The sequence below is a fragment of the Dinoponera quadriceps genome, unplaced genomic scaffold (genome assembly GCF_001313825.1).
Source record: "Dinoponera quadriceps isolate SergipeBrazil2010 unplaced genomic scaffold, ASM131382v1 scaffold619, whole genome shotgun sequence".
Taxonomy (NCBI): Eukaryota; Metazoa; Arthropoda; class Insecta; order Hymenoptera; family Formicidae; genus Dinoponera; species Dinoponera quadriceps.
Window position 1 is genome coordinate 65,992 of NW_014554767.1, and position 16,677 is coordinate 82,668.

Genomic DNA, 16,677 nt, shown 5'->3' on the forward strand with positions numbered 1-16,677 from the left:
CTGCTTTTACGGAAAAGTAGTACGCTTATTGGATTATCATTCGCAGGTTATGTTCACGAATAGTTACGAATGATTCAAGAATCGAGCTCTAGAACGATTTAAATCGTCTCGGAGTAACGTTGGGAAGCTCGTCACGGTGGAAAAATAATGCAACCTTTTCGCGATGATACTCTGTTTGCCTGTCTAAACGTTGAAAAGAAACATAGAATTTTGCAAAAAGAAAATAAAGGTAAAGTTCTATAGAAGCAAAGCAATAACGATTTGAGTAAATATTTGAAACAGAACCTGTTGCTTCCAGAGTTCGGGGACAAAGATAATGACGTGAATAAGTCGAAACTGTCACATTCTGCAATCAAAAGAGAAATACTAAGAAAGGATGAGTCTGACATCGGAAAGTATTTCGACGACAGTGTTATATCTCTTAATGTTAATAGCGGGAAGAATTCGACGTCAAATATTTTGAAAAAGGACAAAATTCTCATATCCCAAAATAATAGAAATTCTTATAAAATAAGCAGTAAAAACACTAATGTGAACTGTTTGAATAAGAAACGTCCTTTTAATACTATAAAAGAAAATGATGAGCTTAACATAGAACATTTTCAGAAAAATAAGTTTCGTGATAATGAAAAAGATACAATTAGTAATAGCTATGTTGCAACATCAGCTAATAATTGTACATATGACAAAGAGAGTTCAGGTAGCATTTTGTATTTGCCTCTTTGTACTCAGGATCGATGCAAATTAGGATCATGGGGTTTACCACCAAATATTCTTCAGGTATTAGATTATATTTTATATTGATAGAGATTTAGATTATTATAACATATATATAGCAATATATTTCTGAAAAATAACAATAATGATATTTATTAATATTAAATGTGTGTGTGTGTGTATATATATATATATATATATATATATATATATATATATATATATACATATAATTATATAAATTTTATATAAGTTAAAATAATTATAAAAAAAATATATATATACATGTAATTTTAATAAATATTGTTATTGTTATTTTTTAGAAATATATTGCTCATGGAGTTGAAAATATGTTTACATGGCAAATGGAGTGTTTGTCAAACCATAAGATAATGCAGGATAAACAGAATCTTGTATATTCTGCACCTACTTCGGCAGGAAAGACTCTTATTGCTGAAATCCTTTTAATCAAGACTGTCTTAGAAAGGCAGAAGAAAGTAATTTTTATTTTACCATTTGTTTCTGTTGTCAGAGAAAAGATGTATTATTTCCAAGTAAGATTATAAACTCATTTTCTTTTATATTAAACATTTTGATCAGTACAGTTTTATTAAAAGAAAAAAAATTTGGTGTTCAGGACTTATTGTCTGATAGTGGAATAAGAGTGGAGGGGTTTATGGGAGGTGCTGCACCACCCGGAGGATTCGCTGCTACTCAGATTGCAATAGCAACCATAGAAAAAGCAAATTCTTTGGTAAATCGTTTGATGGAAGAGAACGATCTGAGCAGTCTGGGAGCTGTGGTAATAGATGAATTGCACTTACTTGGCGATACTCATCGTGGCTATCTTCTGGAATTGCTCCTAACGAAATTGAAGTATATGACTATTCGGTGAGCTTAACAACATGATTGCACGTGTCTCATAAAGTGATTTGACTCATTTTTTTAATAATTTGATGATGTTTCAGCAACGACGATATTAATATACAACTGATTGGCATGTCAGCCACATTGCCAAACCTATCTTTGTTAGCTAAATGGTTAGATGCTGAATTGTATAAAACTGAATTTCGCCCCATACCTTTGAATGAGTATTGTAAGGTAAAAAAGTTTTTGTTATTACCTAAGTTATCTATGTAGAAATGTTACACTGCTTAAAAAACTAAATAATATAAGTTTTATTTTTATACTGCTTAAAGTTCCTGGCCCCTCACTGTGATCATACTGTACTGTGATGATATCAGAAGCAAGAACTCACATGTATGATTTATATTTACGGTATACATTGAAATCAGTTAGTTTTTCGCAAGGATAGATCTGTGAAACGTGCTAAGAACTATCTTGCAAGGAAGTTAATTTATCTCAATAATATCGGACAGGAATAAATCACATATTTCTTGCTTCACGATTCAGATATGGTTACAGTGAGGGGTCAGGAGTCTCAAGACAGTTTCCACATTTATAGATAGGGCCAAATATATATGACAACAAGTTTAGTCTCGTTAGAAAATTAGCAGTATTGCCAGAATTGGAAGCGGATGCAGATAATATTCTTCAGCTTTGTATCGAGACGATAAACGCCGGCCACAGCGTATTAATTTTCTGTCCTACAAAGAAATGGTGTGAGAAATTGGCGCAACAACTCGCAGCAACTTTCTTCAAGTTAGGTATGCTTCAAATCAAAACTCGAATAAACATCGTCCTCCTTATCATGTATTTTTTACAATTTTATACTTTCCTCTTTTTGTCCGTAAAACATATATATAACAAAACATAACTGCAAAGAATATATATTTTTCTTATATCTTTGTTTCTCTCATATCTGATAGGTTGTGGAAATACCACGTCCGGAGAAATGTTGAAAAAGGAGATCAATCCTGAGTTGATCTACGAAACTTTGGAGCAGCTAAAGCGCAGTCCAAGTGGCTTGGACAGTATTTTGAAGAGCACGATCTCGTTCGGCATCGCTTTTCATCATGCCGGGCTCACGATGGAAGAGCGCGACATCATAGAAGGATCGTTCAGGTAACGATCCTTTACGTTTGCTTTGTCAATTAATGTAGATTTATGTGTAACCATAACACTAATTCAAAATTGATGTTATCATCTTAGAACTGGATCCTTGAGAGTTCTCATAGCGACGTCGACATTAAGCAGCGGTGTGAACTTACCCGCGCGAAGAGTAATCATAAGATCGCCCATGTTTGGTTCTAATTTGCTGAACACTTTGACTTACAAACAGATGATAGGACGTGCTGGCCGCATGGGGAAAGACAGTACAGGTAAGATACCGCGAGGCATATGTGCAGAGTATGGTGATATTTTGTCTTCGTTATTTTTATCGAAAATTGCGCTTTTGCAGGAGAAAGTATATTGATATGCAAGCCGAACGAACGCAATGCGGCGACATCGTTGCTGTCTGCGACTTTAGACCCGATTGAGTCCTGCCTCAACAATTCCACACTATTGATAAGAGCGCTTTTAGAAGCCATAGCCAGCGAGGTTTTGTACACCTCGGAAGATTTAGAATTATATATCAATTGCACTTTGCTGAGCTTGAGCGATCCCTCTGACGTGCAAACTTTCTCCAATAAAGCGATTAAATTCTTATTGGACAATGAATTTTTATTGTGAGTACATACCTTTATTTCTTGAAATCTTTCTTTTACTATAAATATGTAACTGAACCATTCTCGCTTGCTATCGTGTATAGATTACAGACTACAGAGAAAGAATCCCGGTGGATAGCGACGTCGCTTGGAAAAGCGTGCCTGGCCGCTTCCGTACCTCCCAGGGAAGGATTGTTCCTGTTCGAGGAGTTACAAAAGGCCAGAAGATGCTTCGTTTTGGACACAGAACTGCACGTGGTTTATCTGGTGACACCACTTAGTACCGGTAGTCAAATCGAAAATGTTGACTGGATGACGTTTCATGAATTGTGGAACACGATGTCGGAAAGCGAGCGCAGAGTTGGTAGGCTCGTCGGAGTGGAAGAGCGCTTCCTATTGTCGGCTATTCGAGGAATTGTTAGATCTGGGAAATTGGTAATCACTGTTTACCTATCGCAGATAAAACTTGTCTACTATAAAATATAAGAATCCCGAAGTAGTGAGTGGTCTCTAATACGAATGTTCTGCACTATAGTTGAATATACATAAGAGATTCTACAGTGCGTTGGCACTACACGAGTTAGTGAACGAAGTTCCGCTCAATGCGGTTTGCAAAAAGTACGGCTGTTGCCGCGGAGTATTGCAAACATTGCAGCAGTCCGCCTCTACGTACGCTGGTAAATCAACGGTTACCGTGCCGAGAAATGCAATATTGACGGAATTGTCCATCGATATTAATCTAATTTCATTCCGATCATCTTCGTTTAGGTATGGTCACGCAATTTTGCAAGCAGTTGCGCTGGGACTGCATGGAGTTGTTGATCAGTCAATTTCAAACGAGATTGCAGTTCGGCGTCTGCAGGGAACTGCTGGATCTGCTGCGTCTTCCAATGTTAAATGGTCTGCGAGCGAGAAGCCTGTACAAGCAAGGGATAACGTGCGTTGCGGACTTGGCTGTCGCCAACGAACTTAACGTCGAACGCGCACTTTATAATGCTCTTCCTTTTGAAAGGTAAATTCCTTTTTTGACATGTGAATTATCTTATAAATCATATTATTGTATCTCTCCTTTTCTTTTTATTGATATAAGTTTTTATGCATGTTTCAGTGAGAAAGATCAAGAAGGAGAATATGCACTTGAGACGGAAAAAAGAAATAAAGTGAGGACAGTGTTTGTCACCGGAAGAGACGGGCTCACACCGCAGCAAGCGGCAATTCTGTTGGTCCAAGAGGCACGGGTGTTGGTACAGGTTTGTAATTTTCATACTTCTAGGATGATTATTAATTTAATCTGTTAACTGCGATCTAATAATACGATATATTGATTATTTGCAGAAAGAGCTGGGACTTGAACAACTTCCGTGGGAGCAAAACGAGCGATCTCTGCAAGTAAATACACAGGCAGGAAATATTAAGGATACGCCCAGTACCCAAGAACAATCTCAGGTGAGGATAGATACAGACGGTTCAACGTCTACAAAAGAAGGAGTATCCGTCGCGGAAAATTCGCTATGTAGTAAGCCTGCGAGTAGGGAAAATCAAAAGGGTGACATTTCCAGCACAAATACATGCAAAGAAACCGTCGAAACTAAACTCGTACTCGAAAAAAAGAAAATGAGTGAATCACTTATAAGCTTGGAGAATGATCAAGATTCGTCAAATTTTCGTGACATAAGCAGTCCTGATCTGATAGAGGACGATGAAGATTTAAACAATTCTAAAGAGAAGGAAAATGATTCTGAAATTGACAACAGCAGCAAGACGAAGAGAAGAAACAAAGAAGAGAAAGATATTACATTGAACATGCCTAAGAAGAAATTAAAGATCTCGAGTTCAAACCGAGTCGAAAATATCGACGAGAAACAAACAGACAAAAATACAAGCGTGTCTATTCTGAACACACACGTCAAGTCATCATGTTCGAGGAGTCCCAGTCTGTTTGACGACAGCTTGAATCTCGACACCCAGATGTGTGACATTCTCGAGCAAAATGTCATGGACTTATCTGGACTGGAGGACTCCAGTGCATTCGAGAGCAGGTCGAACGTTACAAGTACGTTGCAAAAGAAATCTGTGGGTCCGAGCGACGACAGTGTGCAAACGTGCAATGACAATAACTCAGATGCGCACGTTCCAGCAGACACGGCTCATTTGCTACCCAAGAACAGCGTGTTGTCGTGGGACGACGACTCGTGGAACAGTTTCGCGGAGCTGTCGAAGAAGGTGGTCGAAAATAACGTTCAGAATATGAGTAAAGAAGTATTCCAAGGCAAAATCAAAGACATCGTGAACACGAGTGCATCCATCATTCCAAGAAATGTGAAGGCTCAAAATAACAAAGAAGATCCGTGTGACATGGGCGTAAAAAAAAGCACGACTGTCGCGTCTAATAAGGAGAAAGCGTTGCTAAAGTCCAAATTACTGAAGATAACGAGCTCACAATCGCCTGTGACGAATGTAATCGTTTTCAGGGGAAGCGAGCGGAAAACGTCCGTGGATTCCAACAGATCCGATTCGGACAATATCATCGTTGCTTCACAGCACTTTGAGTCTCCGTTCAGCGGTAACAAGAATCGAACGAAGACGCAGTTGGAGAGGAGAATACACACGATGCGTTCGCAGAAGCTTACCGAGAACACTAAGGAAATGAATAATCGTGTTAATTCTCCCATGGGAGGTGTACCGAGCGGCGCAGCAGAAGACAGCGCACAGAAGAGGATGAAGCCGAAGTTGAAAGAAATTTTGCCGCAAGATTTCGCCTCGGGTAGCGTCATATACGATTCCGAAGAGGAAGCAGCGGTCGGCTCGACAAAGCCGGTTTTCAGAGTCATACAACGGCACGAGACGCAGCTGAGTGTGTCAAGGGAAAAAGTGAAGCCGAAGATAGAGATCGTATCGCGATCCGATAACAATATGGATCTGTCGAGCGAGACTGTAGATTGGAACACGTTGAACATCGTGAAAGTGGCGAACAATAGGGCGATTTTCAGTCTGTTCAAGCGCGAGGTATTGAAGAAACGAAGCGTCGCGTTCGCCTTGCATTGCGACGCATACAACACGAATAACATAGGATCGAGGGTCTGTGTCACCGACTCAGGGAAGAAACGAAAACTAAAGAAGCCCGTAAATTATACGTATGGCAGCACAGAGATTCGCGGTGCTGCGATCTCCTGGGAAAAAAATATCGCGTATTATATTTCGCTCATTAACGCGCAAGGTAAGGGAAATAAGAATCTCGATTGGTATTAAAAATTAAAAACTAAAAAAACTAACAAAACAGAAAAGTCCATCGTACAACAATTATCTTTCCAATCATTAAAACTTGTCTCTCTAACGCTCGTTTTTACCATCATGAATCTAATTGACGATTGACCCGACAGAATTGACTAATCGCCACTGGCCAATTAGCTGAACTAATCAATGCGATTGGTCAATTCTAATTGAGTTAATCGTCGATCAAGTTTAAATCATGATGATAGAAACGGATAGAAAAGGATGACTTTCAAGAAACTCAGATTAAACTAATCGATGAATAATAATCATTTCTGACGCCAATTTTCAGTTTTGTAACTTGTTCAACGATATAATGGAAAAATTCACGTTTCTGTCTGCATTAATAAGATAAAACGGATAATGGTTGGCTAAATATTTGATTTTAAATCGTTGATTAGATTAATCAAAGTTTGGTCAAGGCCACCCTAAGAAATTGAATTTTGTGATTCTTCTAGATTCTAAAATCTCCGTCAAGGAACAAATGATTCTGTTGAAAGAGTTGCTTTCTGACACAGCTCTATACGTGAAATGTTTCGCGGCAAAGAACACGTATAAACTATTGTATCTTTGTTGTGGAATCTCGGCTAAATGCAGATTCCTCGATCCGATGATTGCACATTGGTTATATACCAATAGCTCTGAGAGAAATTTCAACGAAATGGTAAGATTGCAGCGAATATGTCGTTTTATTATTTTATTTATTTTATTTATATATTTTACCTTATTTTATGTTTTTTTTAATTTTAATTATCTTATACAATGGCGAGGAGGATGGAGATTAACTAGGTATGAATTTTGAACAGGTGATGCAATATTTTCCTGAAGGGAACTTCATAATGAAGCGCACTAATTCTTATAGCAACGTAGGCCCTGGGATGGATATGCGAAGTTCTTTACCAGGCGAGTTTAGATCAGCCGCAGAAGCCGTGCTCATATGGCACATGGCGGATAGTATTACAAATAAATTGGAAGAACTCAATCCTGTGCTACTTCATACATTTAGAGGCAAGTTTTCTTTAAATATATGTCTCTCTGAAGAATGCTACCTATTAACGTTTGTGTTCATTTTTGTAGACACAGAAATGAGAATAGCGGCGATTTTAGCTTGTATGGAATTATCAGGTATCGGCGTGAATGTGAAAACACTGCAAGAACTGTCGTCGGTTGTTTTAAACGAAATGCAATCTTTAGAAACAAAAGCTTATGATTTAGCAGGTAGGAAATTTAATTTATCGTCGTCCAAGGAAGTTGGACAGGTTCGTATATTTGAAACCACAATTGAACCTTTATGTATCTGATATCCCGGGAAAAAATTATTATATATGAATTTTGTCTATATATATTCATGTATAATCATATATAATCATATATAATTATATATGTCCTACGTCGAAAAAATACTGTTATACGAATGTAATTGAAATAAATGTATGTTATGTTTGTAGCTGCTCATGATGTAAACACTTAATCAAAATATTTCTTCCGTTTTTCATTCAACAATATTTTTATTTCGTGCGAACATATATAATTATATATATATAGCCACACACACACGCGCGCACACACACACACACACACACACACACACACACACACACACACATATATATATATATAGAGAGAGAGAGAGAGAGAGAGAGAAAATTCATACATAAATTACTAACTAATATGATTATATATAATTATATATAATTTTATATGATTACATCTTTTCCTCGGGATTATATCATGATATATAATTTCATGTGTGTATATCGTAGGTACTAGGATTATATAAAGATAAAAAAGTCAGTACGAGTAAGGCAGTTTTGGAGAAATGTGACAACCCGATATCACGTCTCGTGATTTTATGGCGGAAACTAAGCGCGACAAAAACCAAAGTAATCATACTATATATTTTTACCGTGTTTGTAATAATTAGGAATTAAAATTATGTACAAGTTTAGCATAATCTTTTTTCTTATATAGATCATCTACCCGTTGTTAAATCTGTCTCAACAAGATTCTCGTATTCATGGCAATTGTTTAACTTGCACAGTGACAGGCAGAGTCTCGATGCAGGAACCAAATCTGCAGAATGTACCGAAGGATTTTCGTTTCGGCGATAATAATCTCGTTGTGGGCGTAAGAAAGGCGTTTGTACCGGCTTTAGGCAACGTAATGCTGTCTGCAGACTACTGCCAACTCGAATTACGCCTCTTGACTCACTTTTCACAAGATTTGGTACTATGTGAAATTATGAAACAGCAGGGTGACATCTTCAAAAATATTGCTGCCAAATGGAATAATGTAACGGAAGAAGAGGTATTAGATATTGACACATTTTATCCAACATGAAAATCTACGACATTCTTATTAATCTATGTTATTACTAGAGAAATTATTTATATATTTATATTTTTTATTATTATTACTTTAGAATACACACTTCACCCTTAGAAAAACTATATGTGAACGCGGATTAAAACAAAATCAAACTTGATCACTCAGTGTTCCTTGAAGTAGATAATTATCTTCATTGTCATGTACGTTCTCATTCTCGAAACAGGTAACCAATGAGATGCGTCAGCGCACGAAACAATTATGCTACGGCATGATTTACGGCATGGGAGTGAAGTCGCTGGCTGAAAATCTATGTATAAGCGAAGCCGACGCTCAGCACTTTTTAGAATCTTTTATGAGCGCGTATCCCGGCATATATAAATGGCTGGACGTCACGTTGGAGAAAGCACATCATGATGGATACGTGACCACGTTACTCGGAAGGCGTAGACAACTTCCGGACTTGAGAAGTACGAAGTCGTCTACGAGAGGTGAGTCGATTGCCGTACATTAACACAAAACGCTGCATTGTTCGCATTGAGTAGTATATGTACATCTTTTAAATTATATAAATGCACGCAATTTATTAAAGTATCTGTTAAATGTTGAAGCTCAAGCGGAACGGCAAGCTGTAAATACAAAAGTGCAAGGCTCCGCGGCAGACATAGTTAAGAAAGCTATGATAAATATAGAAGAAAGAATGAGGCAAAACTTTCCGGACTCGGCTGTAATATTTCCCGAGGTGCAAGATGCTCGTAAACTAAGGAGCAACGGTCGAGATATGTTACAAAGGGGTGGTTACTTGGTTTTACAATTACACGACGAATTGTTATATGAGGTGAGTCTTTATGAAAGACATGGTTGACTAATGTTAACTAATGTTACTTAACTCCTTCACAGCCACATATTTTATCAAATAAAAAAAATATTTGAAAATATTTGTAGTTGAAATATTTCATTAACTATAAAAAACTATATTGAGAATATAATGTTAAACTTATCAATTATCAAATTAATTGTAAAAATTTAGCTTTTGTTCGATTCAATTGAATTGTTTTATTTTTTTACCTTAAATTTTTATTTTTTCTTACCAGCATATATTTTCGAAAGGAAATACGACTTCAAAGTCATGTTCAACATACTTATAAACCCCTAAATGTATCTTGTGTCAGTCATTAATTCATTTGTAAAACTTGAAAATATTTCATATCGAGAATATTCACAAATTCGAAAAATTCTAAATTTCTGACAGCTATATCTTTTCTCTGAGGCAACATTTTACAAATTGGACTAAAAATTGTTTTCAGCACACTCAAAAACCTCTATTAATATAACAAAATAGAATATTTCATGACAAGAAAATGCATTTTCGCGGCAGTGAACGCAAAGTGCAAAACGACGAAAATTCTCGTCGTCGATAGTCAAAGGGTTAAACGTACAAATATCACGATACAATAAATATAATATATATAATTAACGTTTCATATTGTTCCAGGTAAATTTAGCAGACTTGAAAGAAGTCGCTATAATAATTAAAGAGTCGATGGAAGAAGTGTGTCAACTTACTGTGCCATTACCCGTGAAAGTGAGAGTTGGGCCTGCATGGGGTAGTTTAACTGATTATAAATTTTAGAAGTTTTTTAATTATTATATATTATCTCTTGTGTTTTTATATTTCGATTTTTATATATTTTTGATAATTGATCACGCGCTGGATTACGTATGAATCATGTCAATATTTACAAGTAGATGTTTTACATAATATTTATCTTTTATATTTATGAAGATTGTAAATATTCTTATTCTATTTTAATCGATTATTTCAATTCCTCTGCCATTTACATATTATGTACTCGAGGAACAAAAAAATCAAGGTGATAAGCAAGATTGCAAACAATATTTATACATATAACATGGAGATTTCAATGTTTTCTGGTGAAAGTTTTATATATTTATACTTTTTACTCTAGTGCAAATTACATGATTAATATTTAATGAAAAATATTTTAAGAATACACTGTACATTTCTTTTTCCTTCATAAAAATGTCCCTTAAACATATTCCTTTTCGAAAATATTTGTTGATAAACTACGTAATATAAAAAAAGATATAAAATAAAAGAAAGCCAAATTAACTATTCCGAAAGAATTTGCGATCGACGTCGAGTTTGTTTTGTCGAATGCAACAGTATATATAGTTTGAAATACCAATCTATTATCAAGTAATGACTGTTCAGATTCGATGAATTAAAATTATAATAGTAATTAATTATAACCAATAAATTCGTTCGCAGCGCGGTACAAAATGAAATTGTTACGAGTTCTTAGTCGCACGAATTTTCCATCATCACCAGTACTTTTCATATTACATCACAAGGCGGTGCTAACGATTGATGCAATTTCGTTACAGCCGTTTGCACGATCTGCTGGAAGGTCTCGTCCTCTTTGCTGGTGACCTCCAAGTTTAAAAGATCGATGTGTGCTTTCTTACCATCCACTGTGACATATAGTTTCTCGCCTTTGAATATCTTGGGGACGGAATCCTCGCCGAACATCTCCTGCAGCATCTCGATTAAACACTCCTTGAAGTGCATTCTGTCCATCTTGGTGGGTGCAGGCAGCATCTTCGGCGACTGGTCCATTATTTCGGCCTGCAGAATCGCGGTGAGAACCGAGTCCGCGTACATATCGTTCACAGGCGTCGCTATCCACTCCATCGTCACGATCTTACCGTCGATAGTAACGTCCACGTTTTTGAACACCCGCAGCTTCTTGTCGTCCACGACCTCAAGGTTGCCAGCTATCTGCGTCAGCAAGTGTTTCAACACCGGCAACGAGGCGGAGAAATACACACTCTGCCTTTGTATCACTTGGCTCATGCTCATGTCAGTATACTTGGACAAATCGCATGGTGCCAGCATGTGATAATTGAAATTCCGTTTAACCAGAACGCCGGACAATTTCTGCCCAGGTTTCGGCGTCTCCATCGCTAACGTGCCCATCACCTTGGCGGTCTTCTCGCCCCGAAAGTAAAGTTCCACCGCGACCGTGTTCCTCGGGTTGTGTATCTCCATGCTAGTGTTGGGATCATCCTCATACTCTCGCTGAAGAGCCGCTTTCAACCGGCCCATCTCGTTCTGCTCGCCGTGAACCAGCACCACATGCGGTGGTTTCAACGTCCGTATGAATTCCGACGTCTGTTGATAGTCGGTGTGCGCCGAGAACGATATGTAGTCAACGGACATCTTCAACGGCAATTTCTGCCCGGACATGGTCGTGATTTCCTCGGGCTCTGACAAAATGGTCTTGGCCAATGTACCCTCTACACAATAGCCTGCTATTATTACACCATTCTTCGCATCGGTGCACCAGGACTCGAACAACTCCCTCGACAGGCCACTCTGCATCATACCAGGTGAGGCCATCACCACACACGGCCCGATGTCCTCGAAGTGATCTATTCCCTTCAAGTTGGATATGTGCTTGAACACGAAGGGATTGTTTATGGCTATTTGCCGTCTGATCTTGTCATTCATTGCGTTTACGTATGTCTGGTAAACTGCCATGCACTTCTTCGCCAAGGAAGAGGCGTAGTAGATTGGAATTTCATGCAATTCGGAGTGTTGACTCCAGTACTCATCCAGAATGAGAAGAAGTTCCTGTGCTCTTCCCAGAGCAAACACTGGTATCAGGCATCTGCCACCTCTATTTACGATTTCATGTACAAGATTTGTGAATCTGCCTTCCCGGTCTTCCCTCTTCTCATGTATGTGAGTACCGTAAGTAGACTCGGTGATCAGTACATCGGGATGAATGTTCGGTATCTCAGCTGCCATGAGATGTCTGTCTTCTTGCCGGCTGAAGTCTCCGGTATATAGAATTTTCACACCAGCAATCTCTATCATGAACATAGCAGCACCTAGTACATGACCCGCATTATAGGCCCAGAATTTGATGCCAAATACATCCTTCTCCTCATGAAAATTGATTGTCTCTATTTTGTCCATGCTAGTCTCCAGGTCAGACTCTGTATAGAGCATCTGCTCTGTGGCTATGTTGCTAACTTTAATATAATCAGACAACAACCACCGATATATAGCTTTGGTAGCATGAGTCATGAAGCAGCGACCCTTAAAGCTAGTTTTCTGCAAAAACCAGGGCAGAGCTCCGCAGTGGTCTAGATGAAAGTGCGATATTAACAGCAAATCGATTTCATCTGCTTCGACCAGATCGACAAAAGGAAGAGCATCCATCCCTGATAGACCAGGATGTATACCGCAATCCAACATAATCCTCTTGCCCTTGAATTCTAACATAATACATGATCTACCGACCTCTTGACCGGCACCAAGTGGACGGATTGACAACAGGTCGCTTTCCTCGGCCGGCACTTGCGTGTCGCTTTTTCTCTTCGATGACATCTCAGAGGTAATAGTTGGTTTCTTTTGAATTACTCTTATACGCCACAGCTCTCAAAATGATATACGTTGGACACCTTTGTTTTGGTGTTCGGTGCCTCAATCTCCCATTCTTGGTATTGAATAATTAGCACTGGGTGCTTTGAATTCTGAGGTTATGTCGCCGTTCCACCGATAATTGAAATCGCAATGTGAATACAATACCACAAATTTAAAAGCGGTAACATCAGAACAATCTTCGATTATCTCACCTGACGTTTTAACTTTCATAAAATCGTCAACTTCCAATAACACGTCAACCTATGATTGAAGATAGAAAACTAAAAATCAAAGAAACGAAAAACGTATTCGCGTGTAACTTGTAACATGGATCGTATATTTTTTAGATGACCAACTACAGCAACTATTTTTTTTAGTAATGTTCGATCAGTAGGTGCCTTCAAAAGATGCAACGGTTGGATAATTTGTCAACATAATTGGCCTAAATTTAGAGATTTAATAGTAAAAACCAATAATCACCGACCGCTCATCGATCGCTTGTGTTTTCTGAACATAACCATTGGCTGTGTTCAGTAGAGAACATCGAAATAATTTTAGTCCTCAGGTCTGTTCGTGTTGCTTAAATTTTTGACACTTTTACACGTACGCCCGTTGCACAATAGCCTCTTTTTAAAAAGAAGAGCTGTTATTGGATATCGCTAATCGTATTCGGTGTGCAACGGGCATTAGATGTAAAAATATTAAAAAATGCAAGCAACGCGAACAAACCTCTGATCTACAATAGATGTAATAAGCTTTAAGCCGTAAGAAATTGTTCAATCATAATTAATTTTTCTCTTATAATTCGACTGTGATTGAATTGATCAATTTCTTGCAGCATAAAGCTTTCTACATCTATTGTAGATCGGGATTAAATCCGTTTCGCTGTTTTCTGTTGAGTGCAGTTAATGATCGAACGTTGCTAGAGAAAATTGCTGCAGTTAGTCGTCTAAAAAATACATGATAGGGAGAATTTACATTTTAGGCTGATATTCATAATCAAGTTTTATATTTAAGATTGTCTCAAATTCATCTTCAGATGCTCGTAGCTAATATAATGAGTCGTACAGCATTTGAAGATGAACTTAAAACGATTTTATATTTAAGATCCGACTATTTATACCGACTTTAAGCAGGATCTACAATAAGAATTTAAGCTCTAAATTTTAAGAAATTGACCAATCACAATTGATTATTCTTCTATAATTTGATTATAATTGGTCAATTTCTTAAGACTTAGGGCTTAAGAGACCTATTGAGACTAGAATTTAATAGTCAGATCTTATGTTTAAAATTGTCTTAAGTTCATCTTCAGATATTTTGTAGCTAATGAAATGAACCGTTCAGCATCTGAAAATAAATTTAAAACGGTCTTAAATATAAAATTCGACTATGAATACCGGCCTTAGTCTCTGTCTACAATAAGTGTTTTTTTAAGTGTTTTTAAGTCTTAAACCTTAACACTTTGCCGGCCGCTGTCACGTACGCGTGACTTTTCTTCGTCAACTGTTATCAGCCACTGTCACGTACACGTGACTTATTCATCAATTGTTGCTCTGCATCAATATGTGTACTTATAAAAACATCGGAATGAAGCATCACCACTGGCGAAAAGAAGTCACGTGTACGTGACAGCGGCCGATAACAGTTGGCGAAGAAAAGTCACGCGTACATGACAGCGGCCGATAAAGTGTTAAAAAATTGACCAGTCACAATCGATTATTTTCTTTACATTCGACTGTAATTGGTCAATTTATTAATTGCCAGTCGTCCTATGTTGTCTATAAGAGAGAGGCATCTCAAAAGGGAAGGACAGACGATGCTCGATATATATATTTTAACTGTAGTGCGCAGACGCGACGATCAGGTGATATATATATATATATATATATATATATATATATGATTCCATATCATGATATTATAATTATTTATGTAAATAAATACTTTGTTTTTATTCTCATTCTGATATTTGATATTATTGTAAGTGAATATAATTTTAAGAATATTTGTTTTTCTTTGTATTATTATTTATAGATAATGATTTTGCTATATCATTGTCAAATGCAGCAATTCTCGAACAAAATCAATTACAAAAAAAAATTTGATATCTAATTTAAAATAGCTCTCAAATTCAAAATTTATATAGTGCAAAACAACTGATTCGGCATAATTTTTTATACGAGAGCGTTAAATACGTTTATTTTTCTCTTTTAACATTTCGTACATTTTTTCTACGGAACTGGAATCGCTTTCGTTTTCAAATAATTTTTCAACATTTGCACAATGGGCATTATTATAATCTGTGCTATATTTATGACATATACACTCATAACTCGTTCCACTTGCCGTCAAGTTCACGTTAATGGAACAGATGATCACGATATTGCGAGCGTGAGCGTTGCAATCGTTATGTGGAACACACCCATAGTAGTATTATATATATAATTCCAATAATCTTAGCAGTATTGCAATCTAGTTCATGTTACTATAGTTTGCAATACGTAGCGAATATCAAAAGGAATGTTGCCTGAGTTGAATTGAGTCAACAAATTGAAAACCTTTTCCCCTCATCGTTCACTTCCAAATGCCACCTACCTAAACTAACCTCTTTTTTGGATGATAAAATAAAATAAAAAACACTGATCATGTTAAATTCACTTGAATCATTAAAAGCCGATAAATCGGTTTCCCGTTTTTTAGTGGCTAATGTTTAATATTTATTCCTAATATATTTCTATTGTGCGTAAGGCTTAATGCACATTGAAGAGAAATAAAAAATAAGATATAAATATAAAAATTATGTTGTACGGCCATTTATTTCATTCCGTTGTAAGAAAATAATTTCTAATTCCTATTCTTAATATTTAATACTTATTCTTATTTCTAAAATATGTTCTATTGTGCACAGGGCTTAATGTAGAATCAGTCTAAGATTAGGGTTATTTTCCAGCAAGAGACACAAGTTAATACAAATCTATTTATCATCATTTGTCCTTATTTCGCATTTGGTAAAGAGAAGGATAATAAATGATATAACTAGACTTGTACCTTTTGTTGGAAAACAACCTAGATTATTTCTTAAGATCTAAAGGAATAATCCAAACTTGTCACACAAAATTAGTAACTATGAGTTGCGTTCAAAAATTCTATTCAACGTGTAGAATAGTAATTATTAATCAATCATGATAAAGAAATCTTTACTCTTTCTATCGTGATTAGCCAATTAAATGCTACTCTATCCGTCGAGTTAAATTTCTGAACGCATACTTGAAACAGTTGTAAAATAAACGTTCTGCT

The 16,677-nt window shown here is 36.8% G+C and overlaps 2 protein-coding genes across 6 annotated transcripts; one reads left to right on the top strand and one right to left on the bottom strand.

Moving 5' to 3' along the window:
• Positions 1-81: 81 nt before the first annotated feature.
• Positions 82-10,826, top strand: LOC106741700 (DNA polymerase theta). 5 transcript variants are annotated; one of them, XM_014613955.1, is made up of 22 exons: positions 82-229; positions 299-780; positions 1,041-1,271; positions 1,355-1,608; positions 1,686-1,818; positions 2,183-2,384; positions 2,547-2,742; positions 2,830-2,999; positions 3,080-3,347; positions 3,431-3,761; positions 3,862-4,003; positions 4,095-4,338; positions 4,435-4,576; positions 4,662-6,543; positions 7,055-7,260; positions 7,403-7,604; positions 7,674-7,855; positions 8,360-8,479; positions 8,568-8,903; positions 9,148-9,412; positions 9,533-9,759; positions 10,417-10,826. In XM_014613955.1, exons 1-22 carry the CDS (start codon positions 148-150, stop codon positions 10,552-10,554), a joined length of 6,435 nt encoding a protein of 2,144 aa, XP_014469441.1. In that variant the 5' UTR covers positions 82-147; the 3' UTR covers positions 10,555-10,826. The 5 variants fall into 5 exon arrangements, with proteins under 5 accessions (XP_014469441.1, XP_014469442.1, XP_014469443.1 ...); XM_014613956.1 differs by having other exon boundaries at positions 1,041-1,214; XM_014613957.1 differs by lacking the exon at positions 1,041-1,271.
• A 116-nt stretch (positions 10,827-10,942) lies between these two features.
• Positions 10,943-13,881, bottom strand: LOC106741703 (cleavage and polyadenylation specificity factor 73). Its single transcript, XM_014613962.1, has 2 exons — positions 13,590-13,881; positions 10,943-13,487 (listed from the first exon to the last, which is right to left on the bottom strand). Exon 2 carries the CDS (start codon positions 13,339-13,341, stop codon positions 11,281-11,283), a length of 2,061 nt encoding a protein of 686 aa, XP_014469448.1. The 5' UTR covers positions 13,342-13,487; positions 13,590-13,881; the 3' UTR covers positions 10,943-11,280.
• Between the last annotated feature and the right edge of the window lie 2,796 nt (positions 13,882-16,677).